A 25399-nucleotide genomic window follows, 5' to 3' on the forward strand; every position below is an offset into this window, starting at 1 on the left:
GTAGTTTAGTTTGGTAAGTCCACATGCAGCCCAATATATGCTTGTTGTGTGGTCTAGGAACCAACTGCCATGTTCCTTGTTGTTGTAGCGCTACGAATTCAGAAGCCATGGCACGTCTCCAATATGGAATTTTATTTGCTTCATGAAAAGACGTGGGATCACTTAGAACTTGATTTTTTGATTGTTTATGTAGTAAATTAAGCCTGACCCGAGGCTTTAAAGAGTCTGTTTTATGTCTAGTTTGCATCGAATGACCAGCATGAGGATGTATAGTGGTGTTAGCTGGCTGTGGGTCAATGGTTAAATTTTCTGAATTGTATGGAGGAGGAATAGATACTGGCGGATGTGGTGTAGCTGGAGTTGGAGCGGTTTGAGTAGATCGTAATTTTGTGCTCTGCTGCAAGGTGGACGTTGGTATAAGGAATAGCGTCGACACATCTGGGTGGGACATTTGTGTGGTCTGCGTATTGTTGGCAAACGGAAACGCATTTTCGTCGAACGCTACATTTCGAGAAATGATAATTCTGTTATTGGTCAGGTTTAAACACCTGTACCCTTTGTGTTGTTGGGAGTAGCCCAGGAAGACATAGAGAGGAGCCTTTGGTTGTAGTTTGGTCCAAAAGTGAGTCGGCATGTGCGGGAAACAAGCACAATCGAAGATTCGTAGTTCTTGATAGCTTGGTTTCCTGTCATGAAACAGTTCGAATGGAGAGAGATTATTAGTATTGCGTGATGGCATTCGATTTATAAGATAAGTAGCTGTTAAGGTAGTATCCAGCCAATATTGTAAAGGAATTGAAGCCATATCTATAAGCGTGCGAGTCGTCTCAATTATGTGCCTGTGTTTTCGTTCGGCTACTCCGTTTTGCTCAGGCGTATAGGGACACGATAGTTGATGGGAGATACCATGTTTGTTTAAGAATTGAGTGAACGCATTACTACATTATTCACCGCCGCCGGCAGTGCGAAGGCATTTAATCTGTTTTGATGTCATGTTTTCGATCTGAGTTTTGAAGTGGATAAAAACATCAAGAACATCAGATTTCTTTGTCATTGGAAAAAGCCAGGTAAAGCGCGAGTAATCATCAACAAATATGACATAGTAAATGTAGCTCGTGTGTTAGGTTACCGGAGCCGGTCCCTACACAACGAAATGCAGTAAATGAAGAATATAATTTTGTCTAACAGATGTAATTTCAAATCTAAGTTTGTGATTCTTAGATTTGTTATAAGAATGACAGGAGATAGTATGTTTATTTATTTTTAAATGCGGGTTACTGGAAGCAATCGTAGCAAGAGTGCGAGCATTGGGATGACCCAATTGTTCGTGTCAGCAAACAGACTTCGTAACCATAGTAGTAAGAGCACTTTGATTTGCCACAGTTTCCGGAGTTCGTAGCGGATACAGTCCGTCACGGCAAGGTCCCCGGAGCATTTCTTGATTGTTCTGCAAATCCTTGAATACAAACCCATTTGGATCAAATGTTATGGATATATTATTATCCTTGGTTAGTTGAGAAATAGATAAGAGGTTATAATGAAGAGCTGGAGTATGTAATATTTGTGAGAGAGAGAGCTTACGTGAGGGAGTCGGTAGCAACCCACGGCCGGAGTTTTCAATGCTAACCGAACTCCCATCTCCTACGATGACTCCGTCATTACCACTGTATGGTGTTGTAGTGGACAGGTTATCAGTGTTTCTGGCATATGTGACGACGCACCGGAGTCCAAATACCATTCTGTATATGGTGCGGATGAATCAGCCATCATAGCCCAGTTTTGAGGTTTGGTAGAGCGTGGAATATAATCCATATTTTGTCTATGCCAGCAGTCGACCATTGTGTGCCCCTTCTTGGAGCAGATTTGACATGTAGGTAGCGGTGTTGCTGAATGTTCCCTAGAGTTGTTGTTTGAAGTGGATCTTTCTCTTCCCCTGTTGCGACCACGACCTCTATTTGTGAAAAGAGCATGGGAGGGATCGTTGGGTACAGAGAATCGAGCACTGTCAGAGGCAATGTGAATTTCCTCGCTTATAAGTAGCGAGTATATTTGATCAAGACTCAGTGCGGTCACCATTGTTCTGATGGTGGTCTTGAACAATTGATATTGCGGTGGCAATCCATTGAGAATGTGTAGAATTATTTCTTTAGGATCAATAGTTGATCCGACAGCTGCTATTTGATCAACCAGAGTCTTGACCTCGTTTAGGTATTGAATCATTGTTGAGTTCTTTAGGGAAACATGATACAACTCATTTTTGAGTTGTATGACTTTGGATCGGCATATAGACTGAAATCTTGTTTCAATATTCAGCCAAATTTTGGAGGTGGAGTCCAGATGTAGAACATATGGAAGTATAGATGCTGAGATAGTGGAACAGATGGCTGCCGCAAGATTCTGGTCTGTGAGCAGCCATTGGTTGTATGCCGGGTTCGGAGCAGTCGTTCTGTCAGATTGAGCACACGTCGGTGAAGGTATGGGTGTGTTAGCGTCAAGAAATGATAAGAGTCCATTTGCACGACAAATCTTGGAGATCTGAGATCTCCATAGATGGTAGTTGTCGGGGGAGAGGGGGTTTTGAACGATCTGTCTGAGATTCGACAGGACGAATTTGAGGGAGGAGGATATTACTGGAGCCGAGATTGTCGTTGTCTCATTTTGCCTGGATGTTTGGGAGAGATCGGAGGTTGCCATTGTTGCCCTAGATCAGAGAGCCTTGTCCCATGTAGAAATCAATGGATTCTTGAATCGAAAGAGAAGCTAGTCGGCAGAGACAAGAAGGAGAACTTTAAGAACAGAGAGAGAAAAGAGTAATTCATTATGTCTAAAACAGTACATCTTATACATATATAAAGGCCTAAGTAATAAGGCTACACACACACGCTACATTACACTTTAATTAACTAATTTATTTACATCTTGCTGCTCTATTAGTAGTATGAAAGCAGTCTCAAATAAAATCTAAATAGATCATGATGGGGTAATTTTGACAAAGTAATTATTGACCAATTTTTTCAAGAAGAGAAACATGTATAATAACGCTTATAGGGTTTAAGACTTTAAAAAGATAAATTTTTTCATAATAATTGATTCATGAGAGCAGCCCAAATGAATTCATAATTTATTAAAATCCAAATTAGGTAAAGCCACGGGAGGACAAGACTCAAGAGAGCTTACTAATTAACAAAGTCAAGTAAAGGTACAAATGTAGCCATTTTTTGCATCATATGATTTTTTTTTTCAAATAATAATGCAATGTGTTGACCAACCATATATGTAATTGTACGTTAAACAGCTGAGAGAGGATAAAGTTAATTCTTCCATTTTGTTAAACGGGTCGGCTGATTTTCAGCCCTCCTTTTGTTCTCTGATCCCTTTCGACGAATGAATGACGACATGGCTACGTGCATAATTTTATTTTAGTCAAAAATATCACTGTGTTATCTAAAGAAAAAAAAAATCTTCTAATTACTACACTATTCAAACAACATACTTAATCAATTCCTCGTTTCTCAATTACCCTCATTTAGTATGGAAATAATATACTTAGTGTAGAACCTTTCGGTTCTTGAAGCAAAGCAAGGGAAAGAAGAACATAGGAGTTGAGAGGAAAATAATGACTTGTATTGCCCGTTGTATAAGGAGGTGTTACAACTAATATATAGATAAGACATAAGATAGTGATAGGTAGCTATCCAATAAGAACATGCCACCTCATTTTTATTTTATATGTATTATATTGAGCTTATCTACTAATAGACCCCTGCAAACTAATGGGTTTTGTATAACCGTTGGTTTGAGTCTAAGTGCTTGAAAACATGGTGTAGATAAGGACTTTGTAAAAATAACAAAGATTTGATCAATGTTGTTGATTGGTAGTATCTGGATACCGTTGTATTGGATGTGATCACGAACAAATTTCTGATCAATTTTAATATGTTTTCGTACAGGCGTGAAACACCAGATTGTTGGCGAGAGCAATAGCTGACATGTTATCGCAGTAAAGATCCATCTGTGTTGTTTCAGTGATGCCAAATTCAATCAAAAGTTTGCGTAGCCAAATGACATCAGCGGTTAAAGCTGCTAGTGCTCAGTTGAGTATCTAGCAACGGTGCGTTTCTTCTTTACTATCCACGAGTAAGAGTGACACCAAGAAATGAACATAATCCGAATGTAGATTTTCGAGTCATGGGATCTCTGGCCCGATCGACATCTGAAAAGGAGGTAAGTTGAAGATTAGATCTTGAAATAGGTAATCCAAAATCCAACGTACCTTTGATGTAGCGCAATAGCCGTTTGAGCAAGAAGATGTGTTATGGTAGTGGATTATGCATGTGTTGAGACAGAGTTTTGACGCTAAAAGCAATATCGGGACGCTTAAGAGTTAAGTATTAAAGGGAACCCATAAGTTTCCTGTACATTGTAGGATCTGATAGGATTGTTTCTTGCGGAAAGTCCTTTGGCAGTTTCGTGCATGATGGGTTGGCAATGGAGTTGCATTGAGTTAGTTGAGCCTGTTGAAGAATCGATGTTGCATATTATTTTTGCAAAAGAAAGTATTGTTGTTCTTGCCGATCAATTCGAAGGCCGAGAAAGCTATGCACCTCACCAAGATGTTTCATGGAGAATCTTGTACTTAAGTACTGTTTCAAGATCTTACAAAACATGGATGAATTGTTACCAGTAATAAGAATATTATCAATGTATATAAGCAAAAATATTTGAAAGTCGGTTTGATTAAGTATGAAGAGTGAAGGATCGGTTTTGATGTTTGCAAAACCGAGTGAAAGTAGATACTCAGTGAATGTGTTATACCATTGTCTCGGAGCTTGCTTGAGACCATAAAGGGCTTTGTGAAGACGACAGACGTAGTCTGGATGAGTTGGATCCTCGAACCCTCTTGGTTGCTTCATATACACCATTTCGATTAGATTACCATACAGGAATGCATTTGCGACATCGAGCTGTTGAATCTGCCAATTATTTTGTAGAGCAATAACAAGTAATATATGAATAGTTGATAGTTTAGCAACAGTGATAAAATGTTTCTGTGCAATCAAGACCAAATTCTTGGTTATTCCCAAGTGCAACCAGTCAACATTTATATTTAGCAATTGATCTGTCGTCATGGAACTTTGTTCGATACTTTCATTTGCACCATAATACGGATGAGTTCGGTGGTGGAACGAGACTCCAAGTACCCGATTTTGCTTCTAGTAACCATAGAATGCCGAGCAATGGGAAGAAAAATTTCAGCGGGACACACATTGCTTGGACTTTGTGATGGTTCCAAATTGATTCTAGGATACATGATTTTAGTGGAAATTGGTGGTACAATTTCAGGGTGCTTAGGCTGAGATTTGGTTGAGGATGTTGGTGCTTGTTGCACCGAGCAGGGAGTGAGAAGTAACAGTGAAGTAGTGTTGTGTTTGGAAGAGTTTACCTTGGGAATATGAGAGAAAGGGAAATGTTGTTCATCAAAAGTAAGATGCCTAGATATAGTGATTTTGTTTGTAGATGGATCTAAGCACTTATATCCCTTGTAAGTATCAGAGTACCCAATGAACACACACGACTTAGTTTTGGGCTGAAGTTTATGACGATCATGAGGAGGTATGAGGGAAAAACACGCACAACCAAAAGTATGCAAGTGAGTGTATTCAGGTTTAGTGTTGTATAATAGTTCAAAAGGTGACATGTTATGGGTTGTGGTTGAAGGCATGCAATTTATTAAGTAAACTGCAGTAAGGACGGCGTCTGGCCAATAACGATAAGGAATATGAGCAGTAGAAAGAAGTGATCAAGATGTTTTAATTATATGTTTGTGCTTTCGTTCGGTGACACCGTTTTGCTCCGGTGTATAAGGGCACAAAATTTTGTAAGCTATACCGTGAACTTGAAGAAAATTAGTAAAAATATGATTGAGATATTCGCCTCCGCCATCGGTACATATGCATTTGATTTGTTTAGACATTTGTTTTTCGATCTAAGACTTAAATTTAATGAATATTTTCTTAACCTCAGACTTATAACACATTGGGAAAAGCCATGTAAAACGAGTAAAATCATCAACAAAAGTAACGTAATATAAAAAATCATTTGTTGAGGCAACAGGTGCAAGCCCCCAATCTTCTAAGTGTATAAGATCTAAAACTGAATTTTTACGATTAAAAGACTTTTCAAAAGGAAGTTTGTGAGTCTTAGAGATATTACAAGAATGATAAGAAAATTTATTAGCATCTATATGCAAATGGGGATTAGAAACAGATATAATGTATAAAATGCTTTTGTTAGGGTGGCCCAATCTATTATGCCAAGAGACCAACGATGATACTGTCGCCGAGTGAGCACGCTGCTGGAACGCAGTATGGGTGGTGTGGATGGGGTAGAGGCCATTGCTACATGGTCCGCAAAGCAGAACTTCCCGTGTCATCAGATCCTTCAAAATGAAATCATTAGGGTTGAAAGAAATGGATTTATTATTATCTTTAATAAGCTGTGAAATATATAACATATTGTATTGAAGTGAAGGAGTATGAAGGAGTTGAGAGAGAGTTAGCTAACGAGCGGGTGTTGGTAGCACACATATGCATGCACTTGAATTAGCTATGCCAACCGAGCTCCCATCACCTATGGTGATGCCATCCGATCCATGATACGGGGAGGAGACGATCAAATTTTCAAGAGAATTGGTAAGGTGGGATGATGCTCCTGAGTCAAGGTACCATTTGACGGAGGATCTTGAATTCCTGGCAAGTAGAGCAGTGTTTGATTGATTTGTAGATGGTGGAACATGCTGCACATTTAAACGATGCCAACAGTTTGTTGCTGAATGACCCTTCTTGAGACAAATTTGACAAGTAATTGATTGATTTGGAGAGGGTTTGTTTGTGCTGTTGAAGCCATGAGCCTAACATCCTCTAGATCGTCGTCCTCTACCGCGATTGGAGAAGAGGGCCACGTTAGGATCAACGTATGTTGTGTGAGTTGCATCGAAAGCAAGATTTATTTCTTCACTAAGAAGAAGTGCATAAAGATTGTCAAGACTAATGGGATAGAGCATGGTTCGAAGAGAGGTCTTGAAGGATTGGTACGATGGCGGGAGTCCATTGAGAATATGAAGAGCTATGTCTTCTGTGTCCAGTTTGGAGTCGGTGGATGCAATTTGATCAACAAGGGATTTGATATCAGCATATTGTGTCATGGTAGAGTTCTTGAGGGAAATGTGATGTAATTCATTCTTTAGTTGAATAACCTTGGAACGATTTATGGATTGAAATCGGGTTTCAAGGGTTTACTAAATATCAAAGGTAGATTCAAGATTGATTATGTAAGACAAGAATGGTGAGGAAATGGTTGAATAGATTGCCGCGGCCAAATTTTAGTCCATGAGCAACCAGTGGGAATGGGCGGAGTTATGTGAAGATGTGCCATCGGGATGATCAAGAAGAGAGGGAGGTTTGGAGAAATTTTAGTCAAGATAAGATTCTAACCCATTTGCCTGAAAAACTTTGGAGATTTGCGATCTCCATATTGAGTAGTTCTCGGGTGTGAGTTGAATTTGAATGATCGGTTTGAGATTTGAGACCATGAACTTCAAGGTGGAAGAGAGAACCAGAGTATCTTGAAACCTGGATGCGTCGTGTTCTTCAATGTGAGAGGTGGATGAGTTTGCCATGATTGCCCAGCTAAATCACCCTATTTGATACCATGTAGAATCTTTCGGTTCTTGAAGCAAAGCAAGGGATAGAAGAACATTAAAGAACAGAGGAGATGAGAGGAAAATAATGACTTGTATTGCCCGTTGTACAAAGAGGTGTTACAACCAATATATAGACAAGACATAAGATAGTGATAGGTAGCTGTCTAATAAGAACATGTCACCTCATTCTTGTTTTATATTTATTACATTGAGCTTATCTACTAATACTTAGATATGCATTTTAGAGATTAATTGCTCAGCCATAGTAGACTTAATTTATAATTATATCATCTATAAGGATATACTAATGTGTCACTATCGATTTAAGAAGAGAAACTTTTCATTCATGATTGAATATTGCATATGGAATATTCAATTAGTCCTGAAGGATAAAAATAACATTCACATATTATTTCAATTATAAAATTAATCCAATCTTTAAAGCTTAAGTCTGTGTTCCACAAATCTTTCCACTATCTTAGAAAGAAACTAAGATGAAGTTTATTTTATTATGGGTTGTAAACTCCCTATAGGGGCAAACCTCTATAATTAATTACATATCCTAAGAAAATATTTTTGATTAAAGTGAAGATTAAAAATTTTCAAAACATATGGATCTAAAGAAATATTTGGGATGACAAGATTTAATGCATGATAGGCTGAGTTCTATCCTAGGAAGTTCAAAGGATGAATGAGACTCTAAAATTTATGACTAAAGATGAGTAATTTTAATTTTAATATGAACTCTAAAATTTATCTTATTTAATTTACTTAACTAATTTTTTAACTATTAAAATTTCTTAGAAATGTTGGCAGCATAATGAACCAGTCTAAAGAAAAAGTGCAGCATCCCCCGAGAGCAATGGGGACCCTGCTACCTTACCCAAGTTGGGTATAAAAGTCCTAGCTAGACTCTAACGGACAGTCGCAGAAAATTAAAATGTATGCATGTATGTGTGATTTAGGTAAAGGGGTTGTGTATAAAGTATCTAGCACAGTATCTTCTTAGAATTAGTGTACTTGTTCCTACAAAGTTCGAAATACATACACCAAAAGAAATATAGGAAAACTTTTACCCTATCATGTCAATTACCACTCATATGATGCAATGCATGCTGTAATATAAGAAATAAAAAGAATTAAATATAAAGAGCAATTTATTTATTTATTGATAATTTACAACAGACCTAGACTATGTAGAAAAGAAAGACGACTAGGCTCCACCACAACAAGCTTGGATTTCTAAGCCTATCATATATATAAATTGAAATATATTTGCTTATGGCCTTCTAGGTCCAAGTCTTCTATGGAATCCTAAAAAAGAGTATCCTCGAAAGAAAATGATATCATCTTTTGGAGCCCTAATTGTATATGCATAACCATGTATGTTTAAATCTTTTTACAACTCAAGACACTGTACAACTCAATCTATAAACAATTTACTTTTACAATGATTCATACATGTATTCATTATTTTTAAGTACATTACTCTTACAGGAATTTAAATACAATATAAAAGTGTATAGCAGCATGTAAAGTGCAAAACAATTATGAAATAACCTGACACTTCTAATACTGCTCTTAAAGAGCCTAAGTGCACCAATATAATTTAAAATATATGACATCCACATTGTTGAAAATAAAGAAACATACACAAGTTACTCCCCAAGCAAAGCACCTAGCAAGCAATTCAAACCACTAGTCTAGCCTAGGCTAGAGTTGGTTGTCCTAACAAACCATCTAAGTATGTGTAGAAAGGCTATATGACTTGGGTAGTTATTAGGATTTTTTTTTTTCAAGTGTTAGATTATGCTGAGAGTGCTTCATCACATGCCAATTAATTGAATGTACCAAGTTAGAGATTATGAATGTAAAAGAACTAAGGAGAAAAAAAAAAAAAATGTAAATTTATTTTTAAAGATGTTTTGATTGTTGAAGTTATTTCACTTTAGATTTTAAAGAACATAGCATTCAATAACTTCTAAGTGCTAGAAGTTATTGATCAATAAGTCTTAGGCTCATATTTATAATGCTACTAATCCTCCAAGACTACGGTAGATTGATAGTATAGAGTCCTTTATTTTAATTAAATATTTTGATCATTAAAGCTTCTTAATCCAATACACATTTGCCCTCCTGGAAGGAATCAAATATAAGGGTTTGAAAAGCTGTAAGATGTGAGTGTGTCGAACAGGACGATTGAAGTGGAGGAACCACCATCAGATTCCTCCTCTTGCTGGCCGAATGTGAAGCAGCAGATCTTCTCTCATTTGATGGCCGAATGAAGATGTGAGTGTGTCGAACAGGAGGTGTGAGGGAGTGTTCCTTATTTTAAACCTGAAATGAGAGTTTGATAATTTGCTCACTTTGTCATTTAAAACTCTTAGTCCAAGAGTTAGGATTGAGTTTATTTATTTCCCTTGAAAAGTAAAAAAAATTCTACTGATTTTCAATCATTAGATGAGATACTTGCTTGATTCAGATGGATGTGAAAAGGCAAGGTAAAATGACTTTGTATGTAAGCTTAATTTGAATCTTATTTTTCATTTTCATTCCTTTTATTTATTATAAATATGCGTACGTATTTTTTTTTAATGTTTAAAATGATAAACTTTATTTACTAAGTTTTTTATATTTATATTTTATCTCTATTTTTTGGTATGATTTTCTTAACTCGTTTTAATTATTAAGTTTACTAAGCAAAAGGGCACCCATCATTCTCTCTTCTTGACACACATCAAACGGTATCCGATTTGAGCTCGTTTGATTTGTCTCGATGAGCCGAACGCACTCGTGCAATTAATTTTATAAAACGAGGCCTTGTTCAAAAGATCTTAAAAGAATGAGGATGCGCGATAAAAGACTCAAATGCACATAAAATATCCATCAAATTGACGTCATCTTGATCACATAAATTTTAAAATATGATGATGGTCAATATGCTTCCAATCAACTAACACTAGCAAAATGTTGTCGCTTAGCCGCAATCGTCTAACCCCTTTCAACCAATAATGTCTTCATTATATTTTATACGAATTCTCTATACTCTTGTAACTTTGTCGCCTCCAAGTTAAGGGATACACAAATCTTTGTAACTAATATATACTCATATTATGTAATCACTTTAGCTAAGCAGGGCTCTGTGATTTTGTTTTTCCTTCCAAAGTTTCCGACAATTAACCAAAAGAAGGAAATGTTCACGGTTCCACTAGTTCGACCAATCGAACCAGGATTAAACTGGATGATATAATAAATAATAATTATTATTATAACAATTAACAAAATTAACATAATAATATAGCAATCTGACCTTGAGTTTAGCAAATATTAGAATTAATTTCAATATATTTGATTAATTTTAGCAAAATACAAATGAAATTTCATCACATATAAAACCCAGATTCAACAAATTTGAATATCAATTTTAGCAATTAAGAAATCATATTTTAGCAAACTAAAATTTGATTTCAACAAACATGGTCATTGATTTTAGCAAAACAAAAATACAATTTCAGTGCATAAAAATCTCAAATTGAGCAAATATGAATATCAATTTTAACAATTAAGAAATTTGATTTCAGAAAATTAAAATATGATTTTAGTAAATACAAACATTCACAAATACAATTTTTCCAAAATATTCTCTAAACAAGCACGAAAGATAGATTTAAGAATATTTAAAACAATTTGCTTACACAAAAAAACTTAAACACAATTTAAAATCACCAAATCGATGCTTACAATAAAATTAAACACAAGTTGTTTTAAGACGTACCTCTAAGACATGTGACGCAGATAATGATTAAGCTGAACCAAACATTCTCAACCCATACATCATTATATTGATTTGGAAAAAAAAAAAAAAAAACAGATTTGTTATTTGTAAAATATAAGATTTGAAAAAAAAAAAGAAACATTTGAACTTTATCAAATATGTAAAATGGAAGACCCAATAATGAAAAATAACAATTGAGGTTGAGCAGAGGCACGAAGGAGGCAAATGCGATGGATAACTAAGTGCACATATGGGCACACTGATGCGACTATTCTTTTTGGTAGAAGAGGTCGAGCATATGATGAGAGGAGAAAGATAAGATGAAGCAATTAGTGCACTCATACCTATTTGGCTATTCAGTACAAGAACAAGCAGAAGAAATGGCAGAATAAGTCATGACTAATACTGGGAAGAGCTTTGTCGGTCTAAGGCTTGTAGCTGCTCGTACGAGCTCGCCAACAAAGTAAGAAAGTTGAGCGGAGAGGAAGGACGTGAGCAGGTCACATAAGCTTCATTCAAAATTCGAACAAAACGAGGGATTACAGGATTACAAAGGTATTTCATTTTTTTTAATGAATCTGGACAACGTGATCATAATCTAATGGATCATATTTCCCTACGTTTAATTTAGACGTTTTGGAAAACAGGCACCGGTTCGATCTCAAGTCCAAGTGGTTCTTGGACGATTCAATGAAAATCCGGTTTTATACAAAAAAAAAGAATCGGCTGGCCGACCTGTTCACGATTCAATTGGTTGAACTTGTCGGCCTGATTTTAATAACCTTCGTTAGGAAGCAAAACTCTGATTTTCTTGCCGCAAACATTTCTAGTCCTCAATAAGTATTAAGAGTGCAAAGTAGATGAATTGCATATGTTTTAAAATTTTAGGTATTTGGTTGGAAGAAAAGTAAATTCAAAGCAAATTTTAAGAAGTTTTGATTACATAAATTAGGTCATTTTCGTTGAATTTCAAATTTCCTCAACTTTGGTGAATTTGGAATACACTTTGGGCACCTCATAACTCATGCTATGTGACTATCGTGACTCTCACTACGCAACACTGGTAACCTCACAATCTCAACATGGATGAACTCGCAACCTTGTTGATGAATATTACATAGCTTCTACAACTCTCATGAGTAATGACTGACACCTCAAGTTTCATGAAATGAATATCCACACCTTGTGTGACCACTAATCATTGCTAATATCAGTAAACCAATTGGCCCCTTCGTTGCCCTTTCCTTAAGTCTCTTATCGTGTCCTAACAATTATCACATAATATTTTAAATTCATCCTATATTATATTTAAAATATATATGAATTCTCAACCTTTAAATCAAATAGCCCTTAATTCAGAATAATTATTAGGTCCGAACACCTGACGTAGCTCTACATCCGGACGTCAATAATATGTCGCAATGTGCTCTTACTCTTTACCGTGCGACCCAACAACCCGGACCCAATATTGCTATGTATTGGCTGATTTGTACAGACTCGGGTATTGCTAGGTATTGCTCGGTATTGGTCGGCAATAACAATAAATACCAATCTGTCAAGACAAATACCTAGCAATACCGAGCAATACCCCAACATAGTAATACCGGGTTCCGGTCTAGGTCGGATCTTCGGGCTACACGGTAAAGAGTAAGAGCACGTGGTGACATGTTATTGACGTCTGAATGTAGAGCTACGAGAGGTGTCCGGACCTAATAATTATTTCTTAATTCAAGCTAGTTGATGCAAATCCAAGTTCATTTGTAATTGATTAAAATGCGATCACTTATAAATTACTTACCCAATTTATTACAACAGTGCCATCGGCCGGTCTTGCGCCACTTCTCTCGCGTTCGCTCTTGTATTCTCTCCGCTGTTCTATTTTCCAACAAGAGGTCTGCCATGTCACCTAGGGTTTTCGCCTTGGCCTCCCCCTATTTTCTCTTATCCGATCACTGATGAGGGAGACGAACGCCTGTTGTCATGAAATTTGAGAAGAAGGCGCTGTCTCAATACCTCGCGAACAACCTCAAACCCTTGTAAGTTCTCCCGTTCGATTCCCTAAACTCTAGATCATTTACTATTTAATAATTTTGAGTGAAACATTTTACTTTTTTTTTTTTTCTGAAATATCTAAACAATCTCTTGTTGCCACTATTTTAAGGTTGCTGTAGGCGTCTGAGCCAGTTTTACGGTCCCTTTCGCAATTATTACAACAATTTACTGTTACAAATGCAGGAGTTTTTGGATTTTCTATTTAATTTCTGTTTTTAGAGTAGATCAAGGTTCATAACTATCCGCTTAGAATAGTTCGGGCTGCTTATTTAGATGTTCTCTGTTTGTTTTCAGTTCTAACACGTTTTGGTGCAAATTGGCTTTACGGATTGCTTGTAGGACTGCTGCAGACCCTAACATTCTTGCTGATTATGTCGTTGCATTGTTGAAAAATGATGTACCCGCAGCAGAGTTGCAGAAGATGTGTGCTGATCGTCTGGAAGTTTTTCTTGGCCACAGTATGTTATAACTTGGCTTGGTATTTTGGCATGTCTGCATAAACTTAATTTATGCCTAGTAATTAATTTTAGGCATACAAATAAATCAATGCTTGTCAGCTGATGTTTATCTTAGGCTGACTTTACGAAGATGTAACAAGTGAACTTGCATATTCCATGGAGTTAGAATTCGAGGTAGCTCATTGGTTTTCTATAATACTATGGCACTATTGTAGTAATGGCATTGCTTCTGTGGATTGAATCTTCAGGTTATGCATCTTATTTGTTTAATATTAAAGTATATAGCATCTAAGCTTATCAAAAAAAATTTTGTATTCAGGTTTTAGATTTAATGGAATATATATTATTTGAGAAAAGGACTAAAATGATCCCTTAACTCTTTATGAAATATGAAAATGGCTCTTTAATATAGTTGGAGAACATTTTGATCCTTCATATAGGTCCATTTTGGTCATTTTTCCTATCTTATTTATTAGTGGAATATGAAGTCCCTTGGAATATATATTATTTATTAGTGGAATATGAAGCCTCTTTTTAACACTAGTATAGATATTTTTCATATGTATATTTTTTGTATGTTGTTTCATTTTGCCCAACTGTGCTTATCCCATGGTTGAAACAAAGCAACCGAGTGGTAGTTTTGTCAATTAGTTTGGAATTTAGTGTTAAGCATACAATATTTAAAACAGTTGCGCGCTATTGGTGTTTGTCTCGGATATTGTGGCTAAATTTAAATTAACTTCTATTATTTCTTATTTAATTAATTATTGACATATTTTGAGTATGCACCTTCAAGAATAAAACCACTTGGATATGACCGATTCATGCCAATTTAGACTGACAAGCCTTTACATCAGTCTTGATTTTCAAAGCATATACTTTAGTCGTGATAGAAATGGAAACCATGCGGTTTACATATTGTTCAAAAGTTGCTTTTAGGTGCAAATCAGGTTGATTTATATTTTTAATAGCACAAAAATGAGATGAAATTTGAACTGGTACTTAATAAGTACAAGATAAAGATTAAATTTTTTTTTGAGATGACCATGATAATTGTTCTTCGAGCTTTACATTTCTCGTGACATTTTCTTGGACTATTCATGTGTTTCGGTATTCAAACTATAGATTTAGTTTTTTTTTTTAATTTTTTTTAAATGGCTTTGTTATGCCTTCAACCATGTTCTTTGCCTAGTTTGGATGGTTTATGAAGTGTAAGGATTGCATAAGTTTGTAAGATTAACTTTTTTTCCTAGTAACCTATGCTGTTAAATATTTAAAAAAAATTCTAAAATTAATTAGCATTTTACTATATTATCAAGATTATTCATTCTCTTATTTAGTTTTTTTTTGTTCAAATAATCTCATATTGTATCGATGTGCGATATATAAGTTTATTATAAGTTACATGTGGTATATGAGTTGATATTTTTGATATTCATGAAAATTCAATTCATTGGAAATTAGTCCTTTCATTTATATATAGTCCCTCTGTTGTAGGAGTTATAAGTATGATATCTCAAATAATTGATGCTTCCACTGCTTACTTTTTGGTAGGCTCTATGTCTTTTACTACAAAGTTGTTTGAGGCCCTACAAGGGGGGTCTCTCCGGAGCACAAATGTAAACTTGGATGTCACAAATAGTCCTGAACCATCTATGTCTAATGCCACAGTGGAGACTCAGGATATGAAAAGTTTTTTATTGAAGGAAGACAACCAACCTTCTTCTTCCGAACCACTTAGTGATCCTGAAGACAAAGAAAACAGTGATGATGATGATGACCGCAACCATAAACATCGCAAGCGGGATGCTCGTGAGAATTCGTTTGATAATGCTATTCAGGAACAACCTATAAGGAGGCTTGGAAAAAAGAGAAGCCAAAACTTTGATACTGGGCAGCTCTATATGGAAGCAGGGAGTCAATCCCGTGAAATTCAAAAGGAATACAGTTCCTCTATGGATAGGGTTGTCCCTTCCCGATTAGAAAGAAGGCATTTTGTCATCCCACCCTCAATGCGTTCTTCATCAGATTTAAACTCCAGATCAAGATTAAGCACTTCCTTTCGAACTGACCCTAGCCCTCGGCTTGATTTGTCTACTTCTGTATGCCTGGCCTCTCTTGGACGTGGGAGAGGAAGAAATTTAGCTGCATGGAGCCAACCTGATTCAAGATTCAACTCACTAGATTCGCTTGATTTTACTTCACACATGGCTTCTCAGAGGCCAGTTCATCCTGGTCTTTTTGTTGGCCCAAGCCTACAAGGTGCTGGAAGTTCACATAATGCATCTTGGGGTGCATTTGGATTCATTCATGGGATTTCTAATGGTATCATGGATCCGCTTCATCCACTAGGTTTGCAGATTGGCATGCCTAGACAACGGTGTAGAGATTTTGAGGAACGAGGATTTTGCCTGAGAGGTGACATGTGCCCAATGGAGCATGGTGTAAATCGGATTGTTGTTGAAGATGTTCAGGTATTATTTTCTTTATTTCTAAAACCTTTTTGATTTCATGTCATAGTGAATATGTCTACTCCATTAGCTGTCATTTGTGATTAGTCTGAAACTTTTAATTGTTTGTGATAGTCCAACTTAGGCCCTTATGATTTGTTTATCCTCTTCATACCATAAATGATGTCTTCTTTTGTTATGATGCTGCCATTCTATGTAGTAACAAGTTCAATTTTTGGGACGTCATGCCTCTATCTGAATAGTGAATACTTTTTGTCTTGTTCTCTTCATTTAGTGGTAGCACCTTCCTTGTTCTGAGCTTCCATCTCGCCTTTACTTTCTTGTAAATCATTAAGTCTGATTCCATTTGCTTTTACTTGCTTGATTTTATTGCAGCGGTGTAAAATTTGATGACAGAATATTGACTTATTTTTCCTATCATCACTTAAACTTGATAAAAAATATTCAACTCTTTTTTCTCCTTGTCATGACTGAGAGGTTCTTTGCAATTCGCAGAGCCTTTCTCAATTCAATCTTCCAGTTTCCATACCTAATTCACATGCAGTCGGAGCACAAGCTGGTGTGGGGCCCTTAAATGCTGGTCCTACGTCTTCAACTCTTATGGCAAACAAAACTATGCTTTCTAAAAATAGCAAATCTGCTGCAAATGAGGATACACTAAGGTTGAATGGTCCTACCTGTACTTTGGGAGGTGAAGCGGATGTATATGATCCTGACCAACCTTTATGGAATAATAATATTGATTCATCAGCTGCTCTTCTGAGGTTGCCTTCCGCTAACATTGAAGATGAGTCTTTATGGGATGGTGATACTTCTCGCAAGACTTCACAGTTATCTGATGGCAATGAATGTGACCTACCAAGCAGAAATTTGATAGCTAATATTGGACCTCAGGCTGCAGGTTCCTCAGTTTGGGGCCGAATTGGAACTGGGAGTAAGTCAGAAACTGGTTTAAAGTTTGAGATTAATAATTCTGATGATGGACATCCTGCAAAAGAGATGAGGGAAGGTAAAGAGGCTACGGTTTCTTGTAGTCTTCCTTTAGATCAAAGCCAACTTCTTAGTTCTGAGGAGTTTGGTTCAAAAATGGCTACCACTCAACCCGTCTCAACTCTACGAACTGATTTTGAGCATAAGGGTGGAAGAAAACAACAAAAAGCACGCCGAACTCTCTATGTGTGTGGGATTCCTCAGAAGAACAATAAGCGGGAAGCACTTCTTTCACATTTTCAAAAGTTTGGTGAAGTCATAGATATATATATACCCTTAAACAGTGAAAAAGCCTTTGTGCAGTTCTGCAAAAGAGAAGTGGCAGAAGCAGCTCTAAATTCTCCAGAGGCTGTGATGGGAAACCGTTTCATCAAACTATTCTGGGCCAATCGAGATAGAATTTCAGATGAGGGACACGATAGTGGTAGTGTTGAAGCTAAACCTCTGCAATATCCTAAGGGGGTAGTAAATTCTGCAAGAATGCGTCCTCCTGCTGTTGAAATAGGAAAAGAGAATCTTTCATCGGCAAGTCAGAGGGAAAGCAATACAAATTTTGTAGAAGCATCGGTTCCTTTTGTTGGACCCCAGAAAGGGGTTATACTGAACGGAACTAAATCATTGACTTCGCCAAAAAAGAAACTGGAGAGTTTGGAACTTTTGGAGGAACTTCGCAGAAAGCAGGAGCTTTTGGCTCAAAAGCGTGATGAGTTCCGTCGGCAATTAGTTAAATTTGAAAGACAAGTAACATCCTCATCTTGATATTGATTTTTTGAATCACATGGATATGATTGCATTTAGCTTTACAAAATGATCCTGGCTTCAGAGGATTAAATAACAAAAAAACTGCTAAAATCTTATGTCTTAGTTAATATTCATTTTTTGCTCTTTACAATAATGGAAACTGTCCTATCAGACACCTGGAGAACATAAGTTTTAGATACTCTCTTTTGACTTATCAAAATTTAGTTATGAAGTGTTATTTAATGTTTGCTAATTTTAGGGCATTTGTCTGTACCTAATCGCTGCAACAAACCCAATGCTTCTAAGAATGTTAAGAGACGAAAAATGAAATGTCTGGTTACTTTAAGAAGGTTGACATAGGAAAGTCTTGAAATGAATCAAGACAAAGAATTGTTGGAAAAAGGTGAAAATTTTAATTATTGAAAAGAAATAATTTTAAACATTAATTAAATGTTAAATAATATTCATATCCGATGATTAGCAGAAGGTTATAAGTTTTATAAAGAGGATAGTCATCTGTGTCGGACTTCATAAATTATAAAGTACTTTGGCACTAACAAGGAAAGAATGAGATGTTTAAAATAATTATGGCTGGGAGAATGAGACCCAAAGATGTCAAGGTAGATTTTTTAGGATTGAAGATAATATGATCTTCAAATATGATTTGGATGAAGACCATCAAAGTAAGCTAAAAATTGTTATTTTGTTTTGAAATGATTTAGAGTTTGAAGAAGATATTTCCTTAGAAGAACTTGATGATCTATTATAAAGTATGTTTAGATTGATGAAAATGTGATTGATTAATTTAAAAGAAGATCACAAAGAAGCAAGTTTAGGTTTATAATGAGGAACTGGAGAATTATATGTGATATTGGACTAATTTTAGTGACATATTTTTATTGAAATCCTAGCAGTTAAGAGAGTATTAAATGCTTGAAGAAGAATTACTTTGATACAAATTTTTGAAAAGAAAAGTGATATTTAGGCTCTTGGTGAATATGAGACGTTCAAACTCATGTGACATACAATGAAGGTTTGGGAGAGGGAAATTAAACATAAGCTAGAAAAACCAGACAAGTATAAGAGAATTGAATTTGTTGCACTTCAAGAATATATATTGTGAAAGCAATTTTTTGTGCTATGTTATGTAATTTAATAAAGGAGACATCAAAACGATATTCTAATGGTGCATCTGATCTTGAAAAGATTTATGATTGAATAGAAAATATTTGATTTAGTGGATTATGGTGAAAAAGTGTGTTGGGACCATCTAAAGACCAGCGGGAGTGGTAAATAGGGAAGATAATGAGCTACAAATTCATGCGCTAAATAAGGAAGGCATGTGCAACGGATTCATATGCAAACAAGCAAAGTGGTGAGTTGCATATTGCTCCCACTGATTGAAATAGGAAGGTTGCAAGGAGAAGTGATCGGATAACATACAAAAGGGTGTATTGATAATAATTTTTATTTTTGAAATTATTGTAATTATTATTTCTCCTTAATATTGTATAGTTTTTATTTATTCTCTAGATAGCTTTGTATACAAATACCTAGTTGAGATATAAATATACCAAGCTTTTTAAGAACTTTTTTATATTGATATCAGAGAAAGGTTACCTCCTTCCAATTTTTATTTTTCCTCGTTCATTCTTCGTTTCCTCATCATGTTTGAATTTTTTTACTTTCCTTCGAAAGACTAAAGAGTAGATCAGCATGAATTGTGAAAATCGGAAACCTTGTATCGTTTTACTGGTAGAAACTATCTAAAGTGGGCTGAGGTTGTTAAGAGTTTTCTGATTAATCTCAAACTTTAAGCCCAAGAAAGCTTACACTTTTACTAATCGTTAATATGTTTTAGGACCTCATTATGGGCAAGATGATTGGATAAGCTAGAGAAAAGATGGTTGCACCTACCTGAAAACAATAATGACTTATATTTATTCAAATTAAAGACACAATATGAGGCCATCATTATAGACATGTTCTTCCCTCTTTTAAAATCTGATAACGCATGTTGCATTCTCTCTTTTCTTATAAATTTTAATGTTAAAAGCCTTCATTGTGAGACTTGTCAAATTATTAGACATCATAGAGTTCCCTTTCTTGAAAGTGAATCCAGATTCTTTACTCTTTTTATGGCGAATCACTTTGATATTTGGGAATCTTAAAAAATTTCTAATATTTTTAGAGCTAAATGTTTGTCACATTCATTGATGATTGCAATTGGATGACTGAGTTTATCTTATCAGATAAAAAATTGATGGAAGTCATATCCTTCCAATCTTTCTCTCTTTGAGAAAAAAACCAATTTGGTACAGCAACAACAACATCAAGCCTTTATACCACTACGTGGTGTCGGCTACATGAATCCTTTTTCAGCATTGTGCCCTGTTAAGGGTCAAATCTCACCTAAATCTAATAAAGAAAGGTAATTTCTAATATTTTTAATAAAGTTTTTTTAGGTCTACCTTGATAAGCCAAATCTAATATATTTATGATAAAAAACCAGTGCAAAAATTGATGGCTGAAATTGATATTTCAACAATATAGAACAGGGGAGAGAATAATCTTGTGGACAAAACACCTAAATAGCTTTTAGATTGATAAAATACATAAGAAGATAAACAAGATACAATGGATCTTATATTGGAGAGGATGATCTGGCTCTCCCAAATCTAGATGCTGCTAGAGCCCAAGCAAGAACTAAGAACCAGAAAATTTTAGTAAAAACAAAGATGAAAACCTAACCCTAGCCATCAAAACATACTTAAGCATACAATAATTAGGTAAATCCCAAAACAATCCATTATATTTGAATTTTTCCTCCTAAATCACCCATTAATTCCCCCTAATCAAGCTTGTGTACCCCACTATCAAGGTGTTGCAGAAATGGGGGTAGAATTCCCTTGTTGCGCCTTCTTTAAATTTGGATCGGTCTATCCCCCATAGCTCTCCTCAATTGTGATACGCGGAACGCGGGTTGCATGGAAGCAGTCGGGGTAACTTCAAGCGATAAGCCACAATTCCAATCCTCTCCAAAATATCATAAGGGCCAAGGTATTTTGGGGCTAGCTTCTCATTCTTTCTATTGGCTATTGTCCTTTGTCTGTATGGTCACAACTTTAAAAATATCCTATATCCAACGACAAATTGGATGTCCTTGTATCCATCCACCTGCTTCTTTATAATTTGTTGATCCCTCAGAAGGTGTCTTTTTAACTCCTCCAGAATCTTATCCCTTTCCTCCAAGTACTACTGTTCTGCAGATACTAGTGTGCGACTCTGCCCAGAATGTACCAAGTGGGGAGGGTCTCTTCCGTACAACACATTGAAGGGATTCATCTGGGAGGCCGAGTGATATGAAGTTTTATACCAGTATTCTACCCAAGCCAGCCTTTTGGCCCATACCCTAGATGTTTTTGAAGCAAAACACTATAGGTATATCTCCAAGTTCTTGTTCACCACTTCTGTTTGCCTGTCTTTTTGTGAAAGGTAAGCGGTGCTCATCTTTAGAACTATTCCTTATAGCCTGAATAGCTCCCTTCAAAATGATGGAGGAATACTTTGTCTCTGTCGGATATTATATATTCTGGTATCTCATGTAGTCTAACCACCTCCCCGATGATTGTGGCCGCTACTGTAACTGCCATGTAAGGATGTCGTAGGGGGATGAAATGCGTGTACTTGCTCAATCTGTCAACTACCACCAGAATCACTAAAAACCTTTAGAGTGAGGTAAAACCCATCAATAAAGCCCATGGTGACCTCCTCACACACTCTGTCTGATAGAGCTAGGGGTTGAAGTAATCCCCTAGGAGCCATGGCCAAGTACTTGTTCCACTGGCACACCTCACATCGAGCCACAATCTCTTCCACATCGTTGTGCATCCCCTTCCAATATAGCTCATTTGCCAGCCTCCTACATGTCTTATGCACACCCAAGTGACCCCCAACTGGGCTCTTGTGGAATTCTTTCAACAGATGTGGGATATGAACTGAGGTCTAAGGCATCACAAACCTCCCATGGTATAACAATCTCTCCCCCTCTAGAGAGTAGCCCGGGCGACTGTTCTCTTCCTTTAGAAGACCTGCTCTAATTTTTTCCAACTCATCCTGCATACTCTTCTCTTTGATAACTCCACAATCCAACATCAGTGGAATCGATATAGCCAACTCTTGGAGCTCCCCCATGCATCTGGACAAGGCATTTGCCACCTTATTCTTCAATCTTGTCTTATAATTATTCTCGAAATCATAGTCTAATATCTTTGACATCCTCCATCACCATTCTTTGTTATGAAAGGAACTTCAAGCTCCTCTGGTCCGTCCTAAAAATGAAATGCCAACCTAACAAATATGGTCGCCACTTCTGAATGGCTAATATAATGACCATAAATTTCCTCTCATTAGATTGACATCAATCTTTCTCTGGCTGTCAACACCTGACTGAAGTAGGCTATGTGTTTGTGATTCTGCATAAGCACGACCCCAACCCATATCCTGATGCATTCGTCTTTGCCATAGAAACCTGACTGAGATTCGGTAGGGTCAAAACTGGTACTGTGGTCATCGTTTTTTCAGTCTCTTAATGATATGCTTAGCTACCGCTCTCTCCATAATAAGCTATCCTTCTTTGCTTTATTAATGGCCATGCTAGGGTGTTGTATCCTCTTACAAATCGCATGTAGCACCCTGTCCAACCTAGGAAGCCTCTCAGCTCTCTTAGATTCCTAGATAGAGGCCATTTCTGCATTGCCTCAATCATCACCTTATCTGCATCCATCTTCTCCTAAAGAGACCATGTGCCCCAAGTACTCCACATTGACCTGTGCAAAGCAACACTTTTTCAGATTAGTCCGAAGATGATGCTACCATAATACTTCCAAGACAACTCTCACATGCTCCCCTATTGATCTGCTTACACCAGTATGTCATCAAAGAAAACAAGTATGAACTTTTAGAGATTGGTTTAAACACTCTATTCATGAGCGACTGAAAAGTGGCAGGAGCGTTTGTGAGTCTGAACGACATCACTAAGAATCGTAATGCCTCTCATGTGTCTTGAAAGAAGTCTTCGGGACATTCTCCTCCCTCATCCTGATCTGATGGTAACTAGACTTCATATACACCTTGGTGAACACCACTACTCCACACAGCTCATCCAGTAGCTCGTCGATGTCGATTACTAGTGTTGGGACCTTGTTCAGCATAGTTTCCTTATTCAGAGCCCGATAATCCACACAGAATCTCCAGCTCCTGTCCTTCTTGACTAGCAAGACTAGGCTAGAAAGAGGGACTCACACTCGGTCTGATGATCTCTGCCTCCAACATCTCCCGGGTTAGCTTCTCAATCTCGTCCTTCTGAATCTTAGGGTAACAGTATGGTCAGACACTACTCGGTGATACTCCCTCCCTTAGGGTGATGGCATATTCCTGCTCTCTCGGTGGTGGTAAGCTTTAAAGTGGCTAGAAGACCTCACTAAATTATTGTATGAGTGGTTGTACAGAAAGAGGAATATCTCCCATTTCTCTAGTCTAATCCCCTTCAAGCTCTGCACCACCAGAAATCGTCCTCCCACCTCCTGTATGGTCCTAAGAATAGTTTTGTGAGACACCATGACCTTGGACAACCCTGCATCTCCCGGATCACCACTCTTCCTCCCATCATCAGCTCCATCATTAGTGCTCCTCAATTTACCTTGGTATCTCCCAACGTCCGTAGCCATTTTGTCAGTTATTAAGGTACTCGAACATCTCCCGTTACTCTACCATCGAACTATTCCTGTGTCAGGTTGAAAAACTACTCATAGAAGTCTCCTCCCCTGCTGGTTCGGAAGCGTTCCAACAAGAAATCCTTGAACTCCCTCTAGCTCCATACGGGTCGTCTCATGCCCCTCCACTGGTACCAAGCTAAGGCCTTCCCTTTCAAACATAGGCTGGCTGTCGTCAGCCTCTCTTCCTCCGTCAAGTCGTTGATGGCGAAATACCTCTCCATCTTGTAGATCTACCCGTGTTCATCATCTCCCTCAAAGATGGGTATCTTCAGCTTCCTCACTCTCGGATCATCTCCGTTCCCTCTGAAGCATCCATAGCCTCCCATTCCACAAAGGGGTGATGCTCCCCAAGTGTCCCGATCCTCTCTTCTGAGCTTGTACCCAAACCCTATGTCAAAATCACCTCTTTTTCTGTCTCAATCCTCACCCTCTACGCCAAAATCAATCCCTCATATTGCAAAATCAGCAACTATCCTTTCATACATACTGCTCATCTCTTTTCTAGAAATAGGCTCTAGGGGAGGCATCCCATCTTCCCCCTCCAAAATATCCATCACTGGGTTTTCCCCTCTCTTTAGTGGATTAGGGTTTTCACTATTTTCTTGGCTGCCGATGGCTCCCTTTGCCTTTGATGTTGTCATCTTGGGTTTAGCCTCAAGTAAATTCTTCAACATTTCCTCCACGACGACAAACTTCCCATCCATCTTTTCATGGATGACTGAAAACTGATTTAGGGCTAACTATGGGGGTGATTTCAGGATTATGCAGAATTTGTTTTTGTTGTAGTTTTATTTATTGAGTCTCCTAGCGATGGCTAGGGTTCCGGTAGAGTTGTTCTACCTCTCAAATAATAGATCAATTGTATCTTGTTTTGCTTTTGAAGAAGAAATCCAAAAAAAAAAAAAACCATTATCTTGCGTTCCTATGCTTTTCTTCTCTCTTGTTTGTTGTTTTTACTTTCAAGATGCATCAAGTTGGTATCAGAGAGATTTTTTGGTGACAATGACAGCAAAGAAGGTGATTGTGTTGGAAGGCGAGATGGAGCAATTCAAATCCGACATGGAGGAGAAGTTCTCGACCATGGAAGAAATATTTTTTCTATGGAAAATCGATTTGGAAGGATGGGGGAAATGATAAGGAAGCTCATGGAGATGCAATCCAAAATTCTGTTGACAGTTCTGAAGGCTAACCCTCACCACGATCCAGTCGAGATTCCCTTGGCTGAATCTAGAGGGAAAAAGATTGCAAGTTCGATGAAGATTGTTCCTTTCATTAAGAGCGACCTCCTAGGGCTCCGATAAGGGGCATAATAAGATTTTCGGAAAGGGGGTAACATGAAGGGAGTTTTATAGCAGGTTTTATGGAGAGAAGGTGATAGGGTGACCGATCATTATGGGAGGCCGTTTGGGTAAGGGGAGTAGACAACCGGAGAA

General features: G+C 37.1%; 1 protein-coding gene across 6 annotated transcripts in view; it reads left to right on the forward strand.

Moving 5' to 3' along the window:
- Nucleotides 1-13284: 13284 nt before the first annotated feature.
- The window catches only part of LOC110114930 (zinc finger CCCH domain-containing protein 27), a 61595-nt gene continuing 49480 nt past the window's right edge, over nt 13285-25399 (forward strand). For 2 of the 6 annotated variants that reach the window (XM_020847982.2, XM_020847981.2), the window contains exons 1-4: nt 13285-13513; nt 13824-13987; nt 15542-16461; nt 16954-18189. In XM_020847982.2, coding sequence (XP_020703641.1) covers nt 13458-13513; nt 13824-13987; nt 15542-16461; nt 16954-18189 — 2376 coding nt within the window. In that variant the 5' untranslated portion in view covers nt 13285-13457. The remainder of the gene's footprint in view (nt 13514-13823; nt 13988-15541; nt 16462-16953; nt 18190-25399) is intronic. The other 4 variants (XM_028699684.1, XM_028699680.1, XM_028699686.1 and 1 more) reach the window with 4 other exon arrangements.

This window comes from Dendrobium catenatum, unplaced genomic scaffold, assembly GCF_001605985.2.
Source record: "Dendrobium catenatum unplaced genomic scaffold, ASM160598v2 fragScaff_scaffold_133, whole genome shotgun sequence".
NCBI classification, from domain to species: Eukaryota; Viridiplantae; Streptophyta; class Magnoliopsida; order Asparagales; family Orchidaceae; genus Dendrobium; species Dendrobium catenatum.